This window comes from Chenopodium album, chromosome 2 (assembly GCF_948465745.1).
Source record: "Chenopodium album chromosome 2, dcCheAlbu1.1, whole genome shotgun sequence".
Classification (NCBI taxonomy): Eukaryota; Viridiplantae; Streptophyta; class Magnoliopsida; order Caryophyllales; family Amaranthaceae; genus Chenopodium; species Chenopodium album.
In genome coordinates, this window is record NC_137835.1 from 15,382,573 (window position 1) to 15,398,716 (window position 16,144).

General features: G+C 35.8%; 2 protein-coding genes and 1 pseudogene across 3 annotated transcripts; all 3 read right to left on the minus strand.

Moving 5' to 3' along the window:
* Positions 1-674: 674 nt before the first annotated feature.
* Positions 675-3,930, minus strand: LOC145596809 (putative leucine-rich repeat receptor-like protein kinase IMK3). Its single transcript, XM_081653007.1, has 2 exons — positions 1,913-3,930; positions 675-1,563 (listed from the first exon to the last, which is right to left on the minus strand). Exons 1-2 carry the CDS (start codon positions 3,624-3,626, stop codon positions 956-958), a joined length of 2,322 nt encoding a protein of 773 aa, XP_081509133.1. The 5' UTR covers positions 3,627-3,930; the 3' UTR covers positions 675-955.
* A 3,704-nt stretch (positions 3,931-7,634) lies between these two features.
* LOC145596816 (PRA1 family protein B4 pseudogene) lies at positions 7,635-8,680 on the minus strand (annotated as a pseudogene).
* A 1,773-nt stretch (positions 8,681-10,453) lies between these two features.
* Positions 10,454-14,969, minus strand: LOC145583673 (uncharacterized). Of its 2 annotated transcripts, XM_081640725.1 has the most exons (4): positions 14,763-14,969; positions 11,111-11,311; positions 10,959-11,024; positions 10,454-10,727 (listed from the first exon to the last, which is right to left on the minus strand). In XM_081640725.1, exons 1-3 carry the CDS (start codon positions 14,871-14,873, stop codon positions 10,971-10,973), a joined length of 366 nt encoding a protein of 121 aa, XP_081496851.1. In that variant the 5' UTR covers positions 14,874-14,969; the 3' UTR covers positions 10,454-10,727; positions 10,959-10,970. The 2 variants fall into 2 exon arrangements, with proteins under 2 accessions (XP_081496851.1, XP_081496852.1); XM_081640726.1 differs by lacking the exon at positions 10,959-11,024 and having other exon boundaries at positions 14,763-14,964.
* Positions 14,970-16,144: the final 1,175 nt, after the last annotated feature.

Here is a 16,144-nt window from a genome sequence, read left to right on the forward strand (position 1 = left end):
CCCTAATTAGCAAACACGAAACCCAAACCTCTCAAAGTCATCTCTCTCACACGGCTGTCTCCTCCTCCTAGGCGCCGGTGGTGTGTCGCGGTGGTGGTGGTTCGTGCGGTGGTCGGTTGTCCATAAAGGTGGTGATCGTGGTTCTCCTCAATCACTCGACCAATCTAGTATTGGTGGACGGCTCGTTCGAATCTCGTGGACTAAGTAGAGGAGCAACGCTTGGGGCTCTATTCTCTCTCTGATTTGCCTGTCGAATAGCTTCGTGGAATTCACGCGTCAAAGGTATGATTATGTGTCTTGTGTGTTATGCATGTGATTCTTGGGATTGGTACTAGATTGAATATGATTCATGTTTTTCCGCTGCGTAGTACCTATAAACTTCTACAGGTATGTGCGTTTGCGACCATTCCCTCACCAAACTACCAAAGTTCACCAGCAAGTGAAATTTTTGTTCCTAATACGGAATAATAGTAAATTAGCACATTTTCAACTTTTTACAGTGTTTACAGTAAGCAATTCATTGATTGATTGTATCTTCAAACCTTTTCCAGATACTGCCTGTGCTAACACTGCTCGCATAAGCACTGGTTTTAGCGAATAAATTTGCAATGTTGCCAGCATATAAGTTGAACAATTCATTTTAAGTACCTCTTCATTGATTGTCTTTTTACATAATCATAATAATACAAGTACTAAAACAGGAACTACTAAAACATAGAGAATATTTACCTGAAATACCTCAAATTCATTGATTTTGTGTATACTAAATATCTTACAGCATATCTTGCAGTGTGTTTCGACCTTATTACCCATGTTCAAAGAATAAAAAATGCCATATCTATAACAAATACAACTATTAATCCTAAAACAGAAGGCCTATATACTAAACAGAAAATGTATACAATATATCACAAGTATTTATATAGTTCAAAAAACCCAACTTTCAGAATTCAGATCAGTGATGGCTTTTCTCTGCAGATTCCTCAGGAGTTTCAGCAATGAGCTTAGGATTAATCTCCTCTAACTGCTGAAGAACCTGCTGAACATCCGGCCTCGCATCAGGTGAAGGATCAACCAAGTGCAAGGCTAATTTCAATGTGTTAAGCATTTCATCCCCTGTAGTTGAAACATCCCTCATCAGCTCCAAATCAAAAACCTCATTAGTCCACTCTTCCTTGACAGTTGATGCTACCCACTGCGGCAAATCTAAACCGTCCACTGACTCATTAGGAGACTTTCCTGTCAAGAGCTCTAATATGATCACCCCTAGACTGTAGATGTCGGTTTTTGTAGTCGCCTTCTTAGTCTTCGGAAGCTCAGGTGCACGGTAGCCTGCTGAACCGGCTGTGGCAATCACATTGGTGTTTGCAGAGTCTGTCATCAGCCTGTGAATCCCATAATCAGATATTCTGGGGTTGTTTTGCTCATCTAGGTATACATCAGTTGCTGTGAGGCTTCCATGAACTAAGCTCTCTTGGCTATGAATATAGTTCAGTCCACGTGTTACTCCTATCGCGATCTTCATCCTCGTTGGCCAATCGATTGTTGTTTCAGGTCCTCGAGCTGCAAAAAAATCCCAAATTTTATGTTCAAGATCACAATCTACGAAACTTGATCACCAAAATTAAGTTTCAACATAAAAAGTAAAGTTCACCAAGTGTTAGACTAAAAAAGATCAACCTTATATACCATCACCTTAATCTAGGGAGCTTGATCACCAAAATTAAGTTTTAACATGAAAAGTAAAGTTCACACTGAAGTATTAGCCTATGATAAATTAACCTTATATACTATCAACTTAATCATATAAAAAATAATCTTTAGTTACAACTTACAAGATTTCCTAGCATTATAACATACTTCAAATCAGAAGGCATGAAAAATATATACAAGTATTAGACTTGCTGCTTACCATGAAGAAAGGAAGACAGACTACCCTTAGACATGTAGTCAAAAACTAGCAACTTCTCTCCTTTAGGTCCCAAGTAATAGGCCCTAAGGGGAAGAAGATTCGGGTGGCGAATCCTTCCAAGTGCAGCAACCTCAATCTCAAACTCTTTCGGAGTCTTTGCAAGCTTCTCCCTAAGCCTCTTAACCGCGACTTGATTACCATCCTCGAGTGTGGCCTTGTACACGGTTCCGTAAGGACTCTTCCCCATGATTTCCGCAGTTGCACACAACAAATCATCAGCTGTAAACACAAATGGTCCATCAAACAACACCAATTTACCGCCATTCGGTCCGGTTTCAGCACTTGCTCCTGCAGCACCTGCAGCAAAACCCTTCTCAACTCCAGCAGACTTGCCATTCCTAGCTTTAGCACCTGCTCTTTTCCTGAACAAACAAAACAGCAAAACACAGCAAAGTACAAACAATATTGCAAGAAGTGCTCCAACAATAATTAAGATTATATCCTTTGTGCTCAATCTTCTATGATGGTGCTTTGGTTTTTCACTAGATAATGGGCTCATTGATGGGGTTTCAGCTGGTGTTGCTGCAATACATGGAGTTGAAGGACTAAACCCACACAACTGAATGTTCCCTACAAATGAAGATGAATTAAATCGTTTCGAAAGGCGGTCTGGAACTTGGCCGGAGAAAGAGTTGTAAGAGACATTAAAAGAGGTCAAATTGGAAAGATTTTCTAGTGATGCAGGAATTTCTCCTGTGAAGTTGTTCTCTGACAAATCAAGAAGACTAATCCTAGAAAGATTACCAATTGCAAGAGGAATATCTCCTGTAAGATGGTTTTTCTTGAGATTAAGAGATGACAAATTCTTCAAACCAACCAATTCCTTAGGAAAACTACCATTAAACTTGTTATAACTCAAAGATAATTCCTCAAGACTACTCAACTTACCCAAAGAATGTGGGATACTCCCATTGAAAGAATTATGATCAAGGGTTAGTGACCTTAAATTTTGGGTACTCCAAGAAATTGGGATTGACCCAGAAAGATTATTACTCTGAAGGGCAAGATAAACCAAAGAAGAAGAAAGAGCAAAACCTCGAGGAATCGAACCCGAAATCGAATTAAAACTCAAATTAACCCTATGAATCCTAGGAGAATTAACAAGATTAACAGGAATAGACCCAACAAGCAAATTATTACTAAGATCAATAGCTTGAATTTGAGGAGAGTTCCCAATTGAAGGTGGGATTACCCCAGAAAATCGATTGTTGAACAAATAAAGACCTCTAAGATTAGGAAGAGACCCAATAGATGAAGGGATAGTACCCCCAATAAGATTATCATGAAGACTAAGCTTTCTAAGCTCTTTAAATTGACCAATTTTGTTAGAAATTCTTCCTCCTAAAACCTTGAATGGAAGTTGTATTGCTACCACTTGTCCCTTGACACACTTGATGCCGGCCCAGCTACCGGAGCAGGCTCCATTTCTAGTACCATTCCAGCTCTTAAGCGCACCGCGAAGATCGATGAGCTCACGCTTAAACGCTTGTAGTGCTTGAAAATCAGAAAGTGTGATAGTTACACCATCATTTTGTTGTCCTGTTACAAAATTGGGTGAAATGCATAGTAGATGAAAAATTGAGTATAGTAATGAGAGTTTAAGAAAATTTAAGGCTACCCCCTTATGTTTTCGTATAAAATAAAAATCACCCATTAATCAAAATGCAACAAAAATGCAGTTTTATATGAAAACAATTTTGTTTTAAAAAGATGAATGTATGAATATATATGAATAAAAAGTGACTAATAAGATCGAATTGTTTTGTTGTCTTCTCTTTAAGTTGTTAGAAGAGAAGAGAAGAGAGGGAAAGACAGAGAAAGAGACAGTAGAAAGGTTTCATGGGAGAAGTGAGGAGTATGAAGGGGGAGTGATATGGAGGATTTTGAGTAGATTACAACGGCTAGTTTTGTTGGGGTTTTTTTTTTTTTTAAGAATTGTAGAAAGAAATATAAAAAATGATGAAATGTTAGGGGGGTTCAGGAGAGACAGTTTTTAACGGGTTGATGCGTTGAAAATTTGTCGTGGGGTTAAGTTTGGGAGGTCACGGGAGAATGGTATCACTTGATAACGGCTCTTTGTGAATGGGTCAGGAGTCAGGACTATAATTAACAACTTGAGGCCGATTAATTATTGAGTTATACCAATTCAGTAATTTGATTTTTTTTTTAATTTTTTTTTTACTTTTTTTTATAATCATTTTTTAAAAGTTTCTGAAATTGTTGAAAGGTCTAGCTATTCTTTTAAAATTATCAGATTGTGTTGGATTTATTTATCCACATATTAGAATTTTTAGAGACGATTTGAGGATGGAAATTTCCTTAGTCTATTACAGTATTATCCATTTCAAATGTGTCTTAAAAGCTAAGTACGGAGTAATAATTTTCCTTTTTTGAGAAAGTTTGTACCAATACTTCTCTTAACGTCATTATTTGTTAAATTTTTACTTCTTAAATGTATTAAATACGCAACTTAATTATAACAATAACAAAGAAGCGTAAATTATGAAATATATCTATAAAAGAAAATGTGAAAATAACCAATTATTGATGACGAATCTCAAAATAACCATAAAAGAATTGTTGAATATGTTTAGGAATTTGGCATATTAGCTACTCCCTCCATCACTAAAAAAATTGTTCCGTATACTAAGAAAAGAAAAAAAAATGCTAAATGCATTCCTTTAGAAAGCTTTAGAATTAATTACACTAATTTACGTGTATTTTTTGTCATGAATTCCTAAATTTATACTATTCTATATTTAAGAAGTATATTTAATGTTTATAAATAAAATTTACGGAGTATTAACGTCTCTAAAAGACTTTCGCATGCCTTAATTGATTATTTTTCACTTGCAACCTCATTTGCTTTTTTTTTTTATTATTTTTTTATTTTTAATTTTTTAATTTTTTTTATCTCCCCTTATCAATAATTGCGTCTACTCATAAAATAAAATAAAATAAATAAAAAATTAGGAATTTGAGACACTTTTTTTTTATTATAAAACATACTGCAGAAGAATACAAGGTTATATTTAAAAAATTTACAGTCTAAGAAACTTTACTAGGCTCCTTGGAGCTAAAACAAGGCATATGGATATCATATCAGATTATCATCAAACTTCATGAGATAAATGACCTCGATAAAACGAACCATTATTCCTAAGAATAGGACTATAGGAGTATCTAGCTTAATGGAATAATGGCCAGCACTAGCAAAAAGGAACAAAAAGGGATGCTATTTTTAAAAGTAAACACGACGCCTAAGATGTACTTGTAGTAAAAACATATGAGAAACAAAAGTAATTTCAGTAAAATCTGCTTAAAACATGCACTCATGACCAACTTTTTGGATAGATGCTAATATTCAAATTATAAGAATCTAGTCAAGGCTTAATGGCGCTTGCCTCGATACAATTAACGGTAGATTTTACTGCTTCAATTGGCTTTAAGCCTTCAACTAATTATTTTATAACTTTAATTGTTGCACATATTTTGGTAGTAACCTAATTTTAAAAGTAAAAAATGGGGCACCTAAACCATTTGTGCAATGTATTTGAAATTACACATATAGTACCTTTTATTAAATTGATTGGTGGTAACATTGTATTGGTGCTTTAAAAAACTAATGTGATTACTTATCTTAATCTAATGCACAAGTAGGCTAAAAAATTAACATATTGATGTAGCTTAACTATTGCTACAATCTCTGTTCCTTGAAATTGGTTCAATGTTTCATTACGAGTTAGTTGTTTGAGAAGTTGTACTCTCTTTGCTTTATATTCTTGAAATGCTCAATTTGACTAGGTATGTTAGCCAATGCAAAACATTGATTTATATTAACATTAAGTATTAGTACATTGGTGAAAATAAAATACTAGTATGTAAAAAGTCAAACTAATGCACTAAAAAAAAAATAGAGACTGAGAGAGTATGAGCCAGACGAGGCAATCAGCCTCATTGACGAAATTTGTACGGATTATATTTACGGATGGAAATTGCCCGTTAGTGACGGTGGCAAGTAACCCCTGAATCATCACTCTTATTTTCTCTCATAACTTGAAGCCTTCATCAATGGCGGAACCCGAATCTGAATACGAAGATATCTTCAAGAAAGGCACCATAGCTGAAGTCAGTTCTGAAGACGAAACGTCTTCGAGGTTCCTGGAACACCGCTACTGTTCTCCGCACAATTTCTCACCGCAAAATCTTCACTAAGCACCACAATCTCATGGAAGACGACGCTGGTTCCCAATTACATGGTCGGAAAAGTACCTTCCCAAATTCGTCGGATGGTTCCCAATCTCATGGAAGACGACGCTGGTACCATAATTGGTCAGAAAAGTACCCAATTACATGACACGCATCAGAATTCGTCAAAGAAATAACCGAAATCACTCCTCAAATGAGATTCTTAATGTTCAAATGAGATTCACAAATCACAATAAGAATAGTGTTGTAAATAGAATTCAAACGGCTGGCTTTAGGTACATCAACAAAGATCTTACCTGCTAAGTTATCTACTACAATATTTACAATTCTGTACTAACCATTGATACATACCAAGCGGCAAATTCCAATTACCAGTAGCACTCACCCACATCAGTTCAGTTGGCTTCAACATGTTACTAACATGACCTGTTTTGACTATACAACTCTAGCTAACGACTTGCCAAGAAAATGCTACTTGATAAGACCTGGATGTAAGGTTAAAGAGCACAGAAACCTGAAGCAGGAAGGAAAGACTTAATGTAAAGCAAGCTACCTAGCATATAGAACATTAGAACCTAGCATCAGTTGCAACTAGAAATGATCCAACCAATGCCTCCTCACTAAAGCACCTAAATAGCAGCCAGAAAAATGATCCAACCCACATCATAACATCCTACTACACCCTGAGACCCTGAGTACCCAACAAAGCATCAACCTTAAACTAACATCAGCGTTACCCCTTTTGCCTTAATAAAGGGCCGCAATAGAAGCCAGAATGTCCAGAAATCATCCAACCAACATTAGAATATCATACTACAACCTAGGCTCAACAAGGCAACATCCTTTTATCAAACAACATCAATATTAAACCCCTATTCCTTACGAAAGCACCCCAATAGCAGCCAGAATTCATCCAACCAATATCATAGCATTGTCTTACAAACTGCGCTCAACAACCCTCTATCAAAAGACATCAACATTACAACACCCCTATGCCTCACACAAACATCCCTATGCCTCATAAAAACACCCAATAGCAGCCGGAAATCATCCAACCGACACTATAACACCGCAATGCATCCTACACCCAAAACCAAGGCAAACTACCTTTCTACAAACAGCATTATCACTACCTCTATTGGCTCTATGCCTCTCTAAAGCACCCTGAGACGAGGACATGATCAAGAACTAGATAGAGGCATTCTGATCCTACATTGTCCAATCTCATTGCTCACTTTCATATGTTTCATTCACTGCAGAGGAGAAAACTGCACCTTCAATTTGATTAATAAAAATACAAACTTGAGATTCCAAATTCCTAGTGCAATTTATCCCAATTCTCTCCTCTAACTCGAAATCTCGAATATGTTTCTATATTCTTCACAATTAACAATTCACACATGTAATCATTGCAATGGAAATCAATAATTTTATGAAATGAATAAAATCAAAATTAGTAAACAACTAAAAGTAAGAATATCATTCAACAAATTACTCAACCAGGTAATATGAACATCCAACAAAAAAATTCATATGTACTACTATAACAGATCCGTAATTTGATTGATACAAATTAAGGAAAATTTCCCTATTCTAAGATCTCAATTATAAAAACAAACAAAAAAACATAAAAGATAAAATTGATCTGATCTGAAATTCCCAAAGACGATCAAGAAATTACCCAAATTCAATCCGATTAGAACCCAGATCAAACACGGGAAGCGGCAACAGCAGGAGCAGCGGCAAACGCAGCATTCCTAGTAGTCGCACCAAGGAAAGACAAAAACCCAGTAGTTTCAGCACCAGAATCTTGATCATCAAGGAACAAATCTTCCGGCGCCCTAAAAGCACCATGAACACAAACAACCGCCGCACCAAGAACAAACGCATACATCAACACAGATCCAACATTCGTCAAGAAGATCAACACAATACTCATAATCACAAGAATCCCAAGCGTCTCACGATCAGAGTAGGTGCGACCGAGGATGACGAGGGGACGATCGGCGGGCTTGAAGAGGTAAGCGAAGGACCAAGCGGCGAGGAGGAAACCGAGGGTGAGGAGAGAGAAAGGGTGAGTAACGAGGGAGAAGCCGACGATGAGAGCGAGGAAGGCGAGGTAGTTGACGCGGAAGTAGGAGTAGTTTTTGCGGATTCGGGTGGTGGCTTCGGCGAGGGACTCGGGTTTGGAGAAGGCGGAGCGGTCGACGAGTTCGGTCCAAGGGCGACCTTGGGAGTAGCCGTCTTTGACTTGGTCGGAGAGGCGGGTGATGAAGGAGCGGAATGCGGGGGTGGCGATGGGTGGGTCGGAGGATTGCACGGCCGTGTTGGTGGTGGAGATGGTGGCGGGGGTGGATTGTGGGGTGGAGATTGGGAGGATTGGTGGTGCTGAGGTTGCCATTGTTCGTTGAGTTTTTTTAAGAGAGAGAAAATTGTGGGGGAATAGAGAGAAAGTAAATGGATGAAAGTGGGGTTGATTTGGGGTTATATTTTGGTGGGTGAATTGGTAATTTCGTGGAGGGTGGGAGAGAGATCTGGGGGAAAAGGGAGAGGAAAGGAAACTTGGAGGTTAAGGGTGGAGGTTTGATGTTGAGATGGCAGTTGATGAATGGATGGATTACCGATGCACCGACGAAAATTTGATATACGCGTTTTAGAGTTTGGGTTTAATTAAGAGTAATTTTCATTGACCTCAAAAAAAAAAAAAAAAAAAAAAAAAAGAGTAATTTTCATTTATTTCTTTAGATTATTTTAGTATTGTTCCTAAAAAAAAAAAAATTAGTATTGTTTTTGTAGTTCCTCCAATCATATTAGGTTTAATACAATTTTTATTATACAATCGAAATTTTTTTTTAAAATAATTGATTAAAATTAAGGATAATGTTATATGTAGACCTAAGGCTTACAAATAAGCATTAATTATATTTTCTAAATTAGTACTAATTGTATTAGTTTAGAAATGCATGACAAATCACGGAAGAACAACACACCACAACTCAAAACAGACAAAGTTTGCTAAAACAAGTAAACTTTAGCTTTTTCTTCTTCAAGGGTTTGTTCTCTTCAACTGAAACAAGGAGATCTTGTCTAAGTTTCAAAGGTCTGAACATGTCTGATTTGAAATTTTATACCTGATTTGATTTAATAAATTGACTACATTTAGACCGCATTTTAATACTTATCTTAAAAAAAAAAAAAACATTATCAAAATAATCATGTTAGATTCGTTTCATTATAAACTTTTCAAATATATAATTTTCATAATTTTTTGTAATACGCAATTAATGATATTTAGCAATTAGTAATTGATACTTCGTAGTGAAAAGTTCTGATGTGAATTTATTAACGAATAAGTAATAATTACCTGAAATAAGTTGAAAAAACATGTCCAAAATAATAAATACTTCCTCCGTTTTTTTAGTTGACACCTTTTGACTTTTACACTATTCACATAACACACTTTGACTCGTTTTTATGGTTTATGGGTACGATAAAACATATTTATGTGGGATCTTGGTTGAATCATTTCAATGAATCAATATCCACTTTTTATAATTTTACAATTTTGATAATTAGAGATATTAGTCGTTAAAAACATGTCAACTGAAAAAAAAAAAAAAAAACAGAGGAAGTATAACTTTAGCTTATGACAAGTGTAATTTTTTTTTTTTTAAAAAAAAAAACCTGATGGCAAGTGTAATTTAGACCAGCTGCAAATATGCAGTTATTTATGCATGACCCATAACCAGCCAGCGGATTGGGCCATGACACAGGCCTAGCCAGCCCTAAAGCACACACTACATGCTCTACATGAGGCACCTCCCACCTACAGTCTACAGCCCTTCTTTAGCACCAAAATCTCTAAAGGCCAACACACAAAATCGTCAGTGACACTTATCTAGGACTGGTTTTCTTTAAGCTGCTGTGCAAGATCATTTAAATGTAAAATTCAACTCATATAATTTGTTGGATCTTACTAACGAAAGCTTCGGGGCATTAGATAAGGATAAATTATATTGGTTGAAATGGTATTAAGTTAGGAATTTATGACAAAATCACGCGCCGTTCAGTGTAATTAATGTTAATTTTACTCTAATATTTGCACTTTAATTCTCCTATCTAACGCCCCGGGAGCGCTCATTAGCTTTTGCCTATTTTGTTTAGCCAGCACACTATCTAAAAAACATCGTGTTTATGTCATCGACTAGTAGTACTAGTCCTTGGAAATTGGAGTAAACAGTTTTACAGCATGGTTCCTGGGAAGAAGAGAAATGAGTACGCCTCCATCGTTATAGGACTTAAAAGAGTTAAAATACTACAGAGTAGCATACGCAACTCCATAATAGATGTTCTGATACAAAGGTAAGGTTAATTACATTGTCTTCATTAACTAAGCCACAGGGCTAGATAGTATCCTTCTAACAGGTAGATACAGAAATAATTCCATGATACGGCTTCAAATGGAAGGGGAGTTGTAGATGTAGGCAATATCCTTCAACCATACATGCATTTAGAAGGTCGAACCATTCCAGCCAAAAAAGGAACCCTGCAAAAGTTAGGGAAAAAAGTGCATTCAATAAATATGCAATATGATGATATACGAAGTATTAGTTAGTGAAGTAAGGCAGTACTTCAGACTGCAAATTCTTTGCTCCCCTGCCTCTTAACTATGAAACATGAAATTTTGGGAAATAGCAATATGAAAAGTGGAGGAACAAAAATAAGGGAAATGTGAGCTTAGAGCTCTTAAGATAACTTTAGATGGTGAAATGTTTACATGTTCTATTGGCTAGCACTGGTGTAAAGCATGCAAACACTGTGCATGTTCTTGAATTGGATGGTCCTAAACAGCAGGAACAATGCAGTAATAAGATATGAGTGCATGATGGTCAGTCCACTAAGATGAACAAGACAATTAAGACAACTTGCCTTGGTGTCATAGAATTTGAGGAAGAAACGATCCTTGGGAACAGACAACTTGGTCTCGAGGATTGAGGCAATGGCAGCACTCAATTTCTTGTTGGTATCAGGATTAAGGCCACCAATGGAGACAAGTTCACCATATGCTGCAGGCTGCTCAGTTCCACCAAATGCCATTGGCACTGATCCTTTAAGTACCACCATAACATACTGCACAACAGGTCATTGGCCAGGTTATATGTCAAAGACGCATAACTTGAAAGAAAGCAATCCACAAGGTCATTTCAGGCAAATTAACAACCTTGATCATTTTCAGGTATTTAAGAAAATATTCAAATAAATAAAATGAAAAAAAAAAACTCAGAACATAAAGTCCCACACATCAGCCAATCAAACAGTTCCATATTAGAGCTTTCAAGACCAAAGATAGGCAGGAGCATCATTGACATTTCAGTATATGATAGTGATATTGTTAATTTCAGAGAGAGATTTACATGTGCTAGTGTAGATAACCTTACACATGAAAAATTGTGGAGAATGTGTTCTTTTTGTTAAGGATTGGGGACGTGGGGGGTTCTCCAGGGTGTGAAGAAAAATTGTGAGCAGAAAGGGGGGATAATACAGATAACCAACAAACTAATATCAGGTGCTGATTTACATTACAAAAGCAAACAACCACTGTCCTGTTCCCTTTTCTGCCAGCAAATTTAAGGGCTGAGCATTTGGAGAACATCTGCCTGTATTTTTGTAGAATCAATGGAAGAAACAGAAGATGTGTCAGTTTATATTATGAGCTTTCCTTGACAATGGAATGTCCACATCTAAGGAAAGTATTCTAAAATTACAGATAGCCGTAGGGGTCAGGACGACAGGTTTTCACAGTGAGATGTATTTCATGGATTTAGCTTAGTTGAAATAAGCCAAGCATATCAAATCTATGAGGCAGACCAGCTATGTTGATTACTCAAGAGTCACAAAGCATCAAGAAACCAGAGAAAATTAAATACACCTGAAATTCACTTCTTTCACTTTCCAATAAAATTTCCTTATCAGAATAAGAACAAGGGACAGATTAGGTTACAAAAGAGTACATTTTAGCATTGTTCCTCAAACAATTACATGGCAAGGAAACAAAAAAGTTCTTAAAGAAAGAGTGCTTCGATCACACTTCTTCATTGTTGCCACCTAATACACATGAATCACTTGCGTAATACAACAATTTATTACATCAGTGGCTCTTATTGAGCATAAGGAGCAACAGAACTTTGAAACATAATAACAAAGAGTACAAGGGGTGATAACATAACATAAAACAACTGAAACCTTAATCCCAAAGATGGGTTTCAATTGCATGAACCAAGACATTATCTCCCACACTTGCCAACAGTGATTCTCTCCTTTCTCTTCAATCGATGTAATATGCTCTAGCAAACCCAACTTTTTTATGTTCTTAACTCCTTCCATCTAAGCTTTCTTTGGTCTTCCCCTTCCTCTTTTAAAATCTCCTTGATCCTAACCCTCTCCTCTACTTTCCTTAGTGGCGCATCTTCTAAACTCTGCCTGACATGCCTAGACCAACACAACAGGTTCTCCCTTATTTTATCATCAGATGTCTGCAATTCTAGTTTCCTTCTAGTATCTTCATTTCTAATTGTATCCTTTACGGTGCTCCCACACATCCATCTCAACATATGCAACTCCTCAACTTTCTTATACTATCCTTTTTAAATGTCCAACATTCTAACCCATATAACAACATTGGTATGATAATCCTTCTATAAAATATTCCCTTTATTTTCAAACACGCTACAGTCACACAATACCCCACTTGCTGCTCTCCACATTAGCCAATGAGACCTAATATTCTGGGTTACATCTTTGTTAATTCTCCATTCTTCTGCAAAAATGACCCAAGGTAAAAGACCTGCTCATAGGCACCTCCTTACCATCCAATGTTACTATATCCTCACTTGACTTCCTCATAGTGCTAAACAACATTCCATGTATTTAGTCCTACACCGGGATTCTAACTTTTGACTTCATTGCTCCAAAATGGCATTAACCCCAATTCTAGTCTTATCCACCAAAACAATATTATCTGCAAATGCAGCAGCATGGTATCTCACCTTAGATAGATCTTGTTATTTCATCTAATACCACTACAAAGAAGGACGGACTCAATGCCAACCCTTGGTGTAGTCCAATCATAAAAGTGAAACTCTTGGTGTAATAGTGATAACACGAACATGAGTAATTAACTTCAAAGATGAGGATGGTAAGAGTATGTAGCATTACACATTCTCCAATTCAAACCAACAAGCACATGAATAAAAATGAAGTAGAGCTAGTCACTATTGATAGTATTGCTAAAATCCTTAAAAATCCTCCAAACTTATTAGCTAGAAAATATATTTTCAAGAAATGAAGGTAGTAAAATAACATAATTAAATGGGTCTTTAGATACAAATGGACCAAATGAACAGGAGATTATAAATACCATATCAAACCCCATAGTATAAACAAGGAACAGAAGATACTCTGTGCATTGGTATCCTTATGGGAAAGGATTTGATGAAAACGAAGGAATTCAGACAGGAAATTTCACAAGTCAAAAGTGCCCATTGCAACAAAGGTGAAGACTGAAGATGTAATGTGAGATGAGAGAAAGAGGAGATGCGAAAGGTAGTAAAAGGGAAGCAGTGTCAATTTTATGGCAGCAAAAGGAGATTAATGCTTGCTCATCATTAATATTTTAAACCTCTAATATAAAAATGTATTAATCTCCCTCACCATTATTTTTGCTGATTTTCTACTGTATTATATTTCTTTTCAAAGTTCCTAATTTTTACTAAAATGTATAGATTTTTAGTAAACTAAATTTATTTTCACTAAATTGAAATAACTTTAATTTAATATTATTTTTATAAAGTGAAATGAACAGGGCCTTACTCATTGGCAAGTTCATTAATGCCGTACCACACGGCAACACCAACAAAGAACTTATTACTGCTAATTAAGCACTTATTACTAAATTTAAGCCGATAAAAACAAGTTATTACCACGATACTCAATAAAGCTATTAGAACAAGCCTTCATAATTTAATCAATCACAGCTAATTTTGCACTCAAATAAAAAAAAGCAGGAAAATATACACTTACCACTAAATATTGCAAAAATAATCTACCACAACACAAACTAAACTAAACTTCAATTCAAAAATTTATTCACATCTATCAATACATTCTATCAGCATAATGCTTGCGAACAACGCCACCAAACCACGTCCATAATCTCACTCCACAGTTCACCATAAACACAACAAACCAGGTCTAATTACAGAATTAAAAACATCAAAAAGAAAAAGGAAAAAAAAAAAAAAAAAAAAACTAACACTAAATGAAAAATTACAAATAATGACAAATTTCATTATTATTTGTAATCTTATCATTATTTAAAATCTCGCACAATCCTGAACAATGCAAATGACTACTGAACAAGACCAAAAATTAACCCCTCATTTATTATCCGACACAATCACACCACAAATTTGAGGTAAAAAAAAACCGAAATTCAGGCTAAAAAAAAAAAAAAAAAAAAAAAATTAACTCAAAATTTGGAAGCTATCATAACAAAAAGGGAAATGGAGGAGAGAGAATATACAGCTTCAGGTTTTCCGATGAGTTTAGCGACGGCGGAAGTGGCTTCGGAGAGGACGGAGGAAGTGTCGATGCCGTCAAGGTTGGCGTTGGTAGAAATGTTAAGGCACGGCATTTTTCTTCTTCTTGAAATGGAAATGATAACCAGTTGTGAAGTGTATTATCAAATATCAATGAATCAGCAAAAACCCTTGGTATTACACTATTTTGGTGTTTTTTGATGGAGTTGAATCAACGCTATTATCGAAACTTCCAGAAAATTATCGTTGTTTTTGGACCATGTTTCTTGGGCTTTTTCATCATTTATTTTTAAATCATACGGAGTACTTCTTCTTAGAATTGGGCTGTCTTGGCAGGGTATTGACTTCATTTTCGAAATGGGGGTATGGATATCATTTAAAAGAAACACGATACGACATGACAAATTGACAAGTAGAATAAAACTGGCAAATATGAAGTATGTTGAGTTAAGACGATATTTGGTGATCAAGTTTTCTTATTTATCACCATTTGGTGATTAACTTTTTTGACATTTCAGTTTGGTGATTGAGGTCAAATTTCCGGTGGTTTTAATTAAATTGTGGGAAAAAAACTTAATCACTTCTGGATAAAAACTTAGTCACCTAAGGTTAACCAATAAGAATTAAGGTGATTTAATTTATTTTTTTTAATCGTGGACGTCGGTTATCGAAATGACGTTTCTGCTCCTTTGTTCCCCAATTTTGCGCGCTCTCCCCCTCTTCTCTTCTTTGTGTACTATTTACCCAGTGAAGACCAAAAAAAAAAGGATATTCTCCTATTCCTTTTCATCTTCTATTCTCTGTTGGAGTGAAGTCATTTCTGGAAAAAGTTTGCACGAACAGATCATAATTGCATTTTAAGGTAAAATTCTGATTTTTTACACTTTTTTGGTAATTGCTTTTATTTGTTGTGTTTTGATGATGATTTGTTGATCGATTTAGGGTTTATAATGAAGTGTTTTTTTTTAAAAAAACTCCTTTCATCTTCTAATTGTTGTGATTGTTAGGTTTAATCATAGAATTATGTTTATATTATGTCGATTTTACGTTTTTTATTAGTATTGATCAAATTTGATGTTTGTTACTCAAGTAAATTTGGTGCTTAGAAGTGAGTGATTTACATTGTTATTATTTTATAAAAACAAAGTATTTGTTTGCATGAATTATGTGTAATTGTGGTTGTGTTAACACCATGATTATTGGTTGTTTTGTTAGTGTAGATGGATCTAGTAGACGACCCTCATCATATGGCGGCTCTAAAGGATGCCCCACAATCCCACATGCGTTATCAATTCCAGAAATTTTATGCATGTACATCTTTCCTAAGTTGCCCCCCTAAAGCCCAAGGCATGTGCAATGGTGTGTG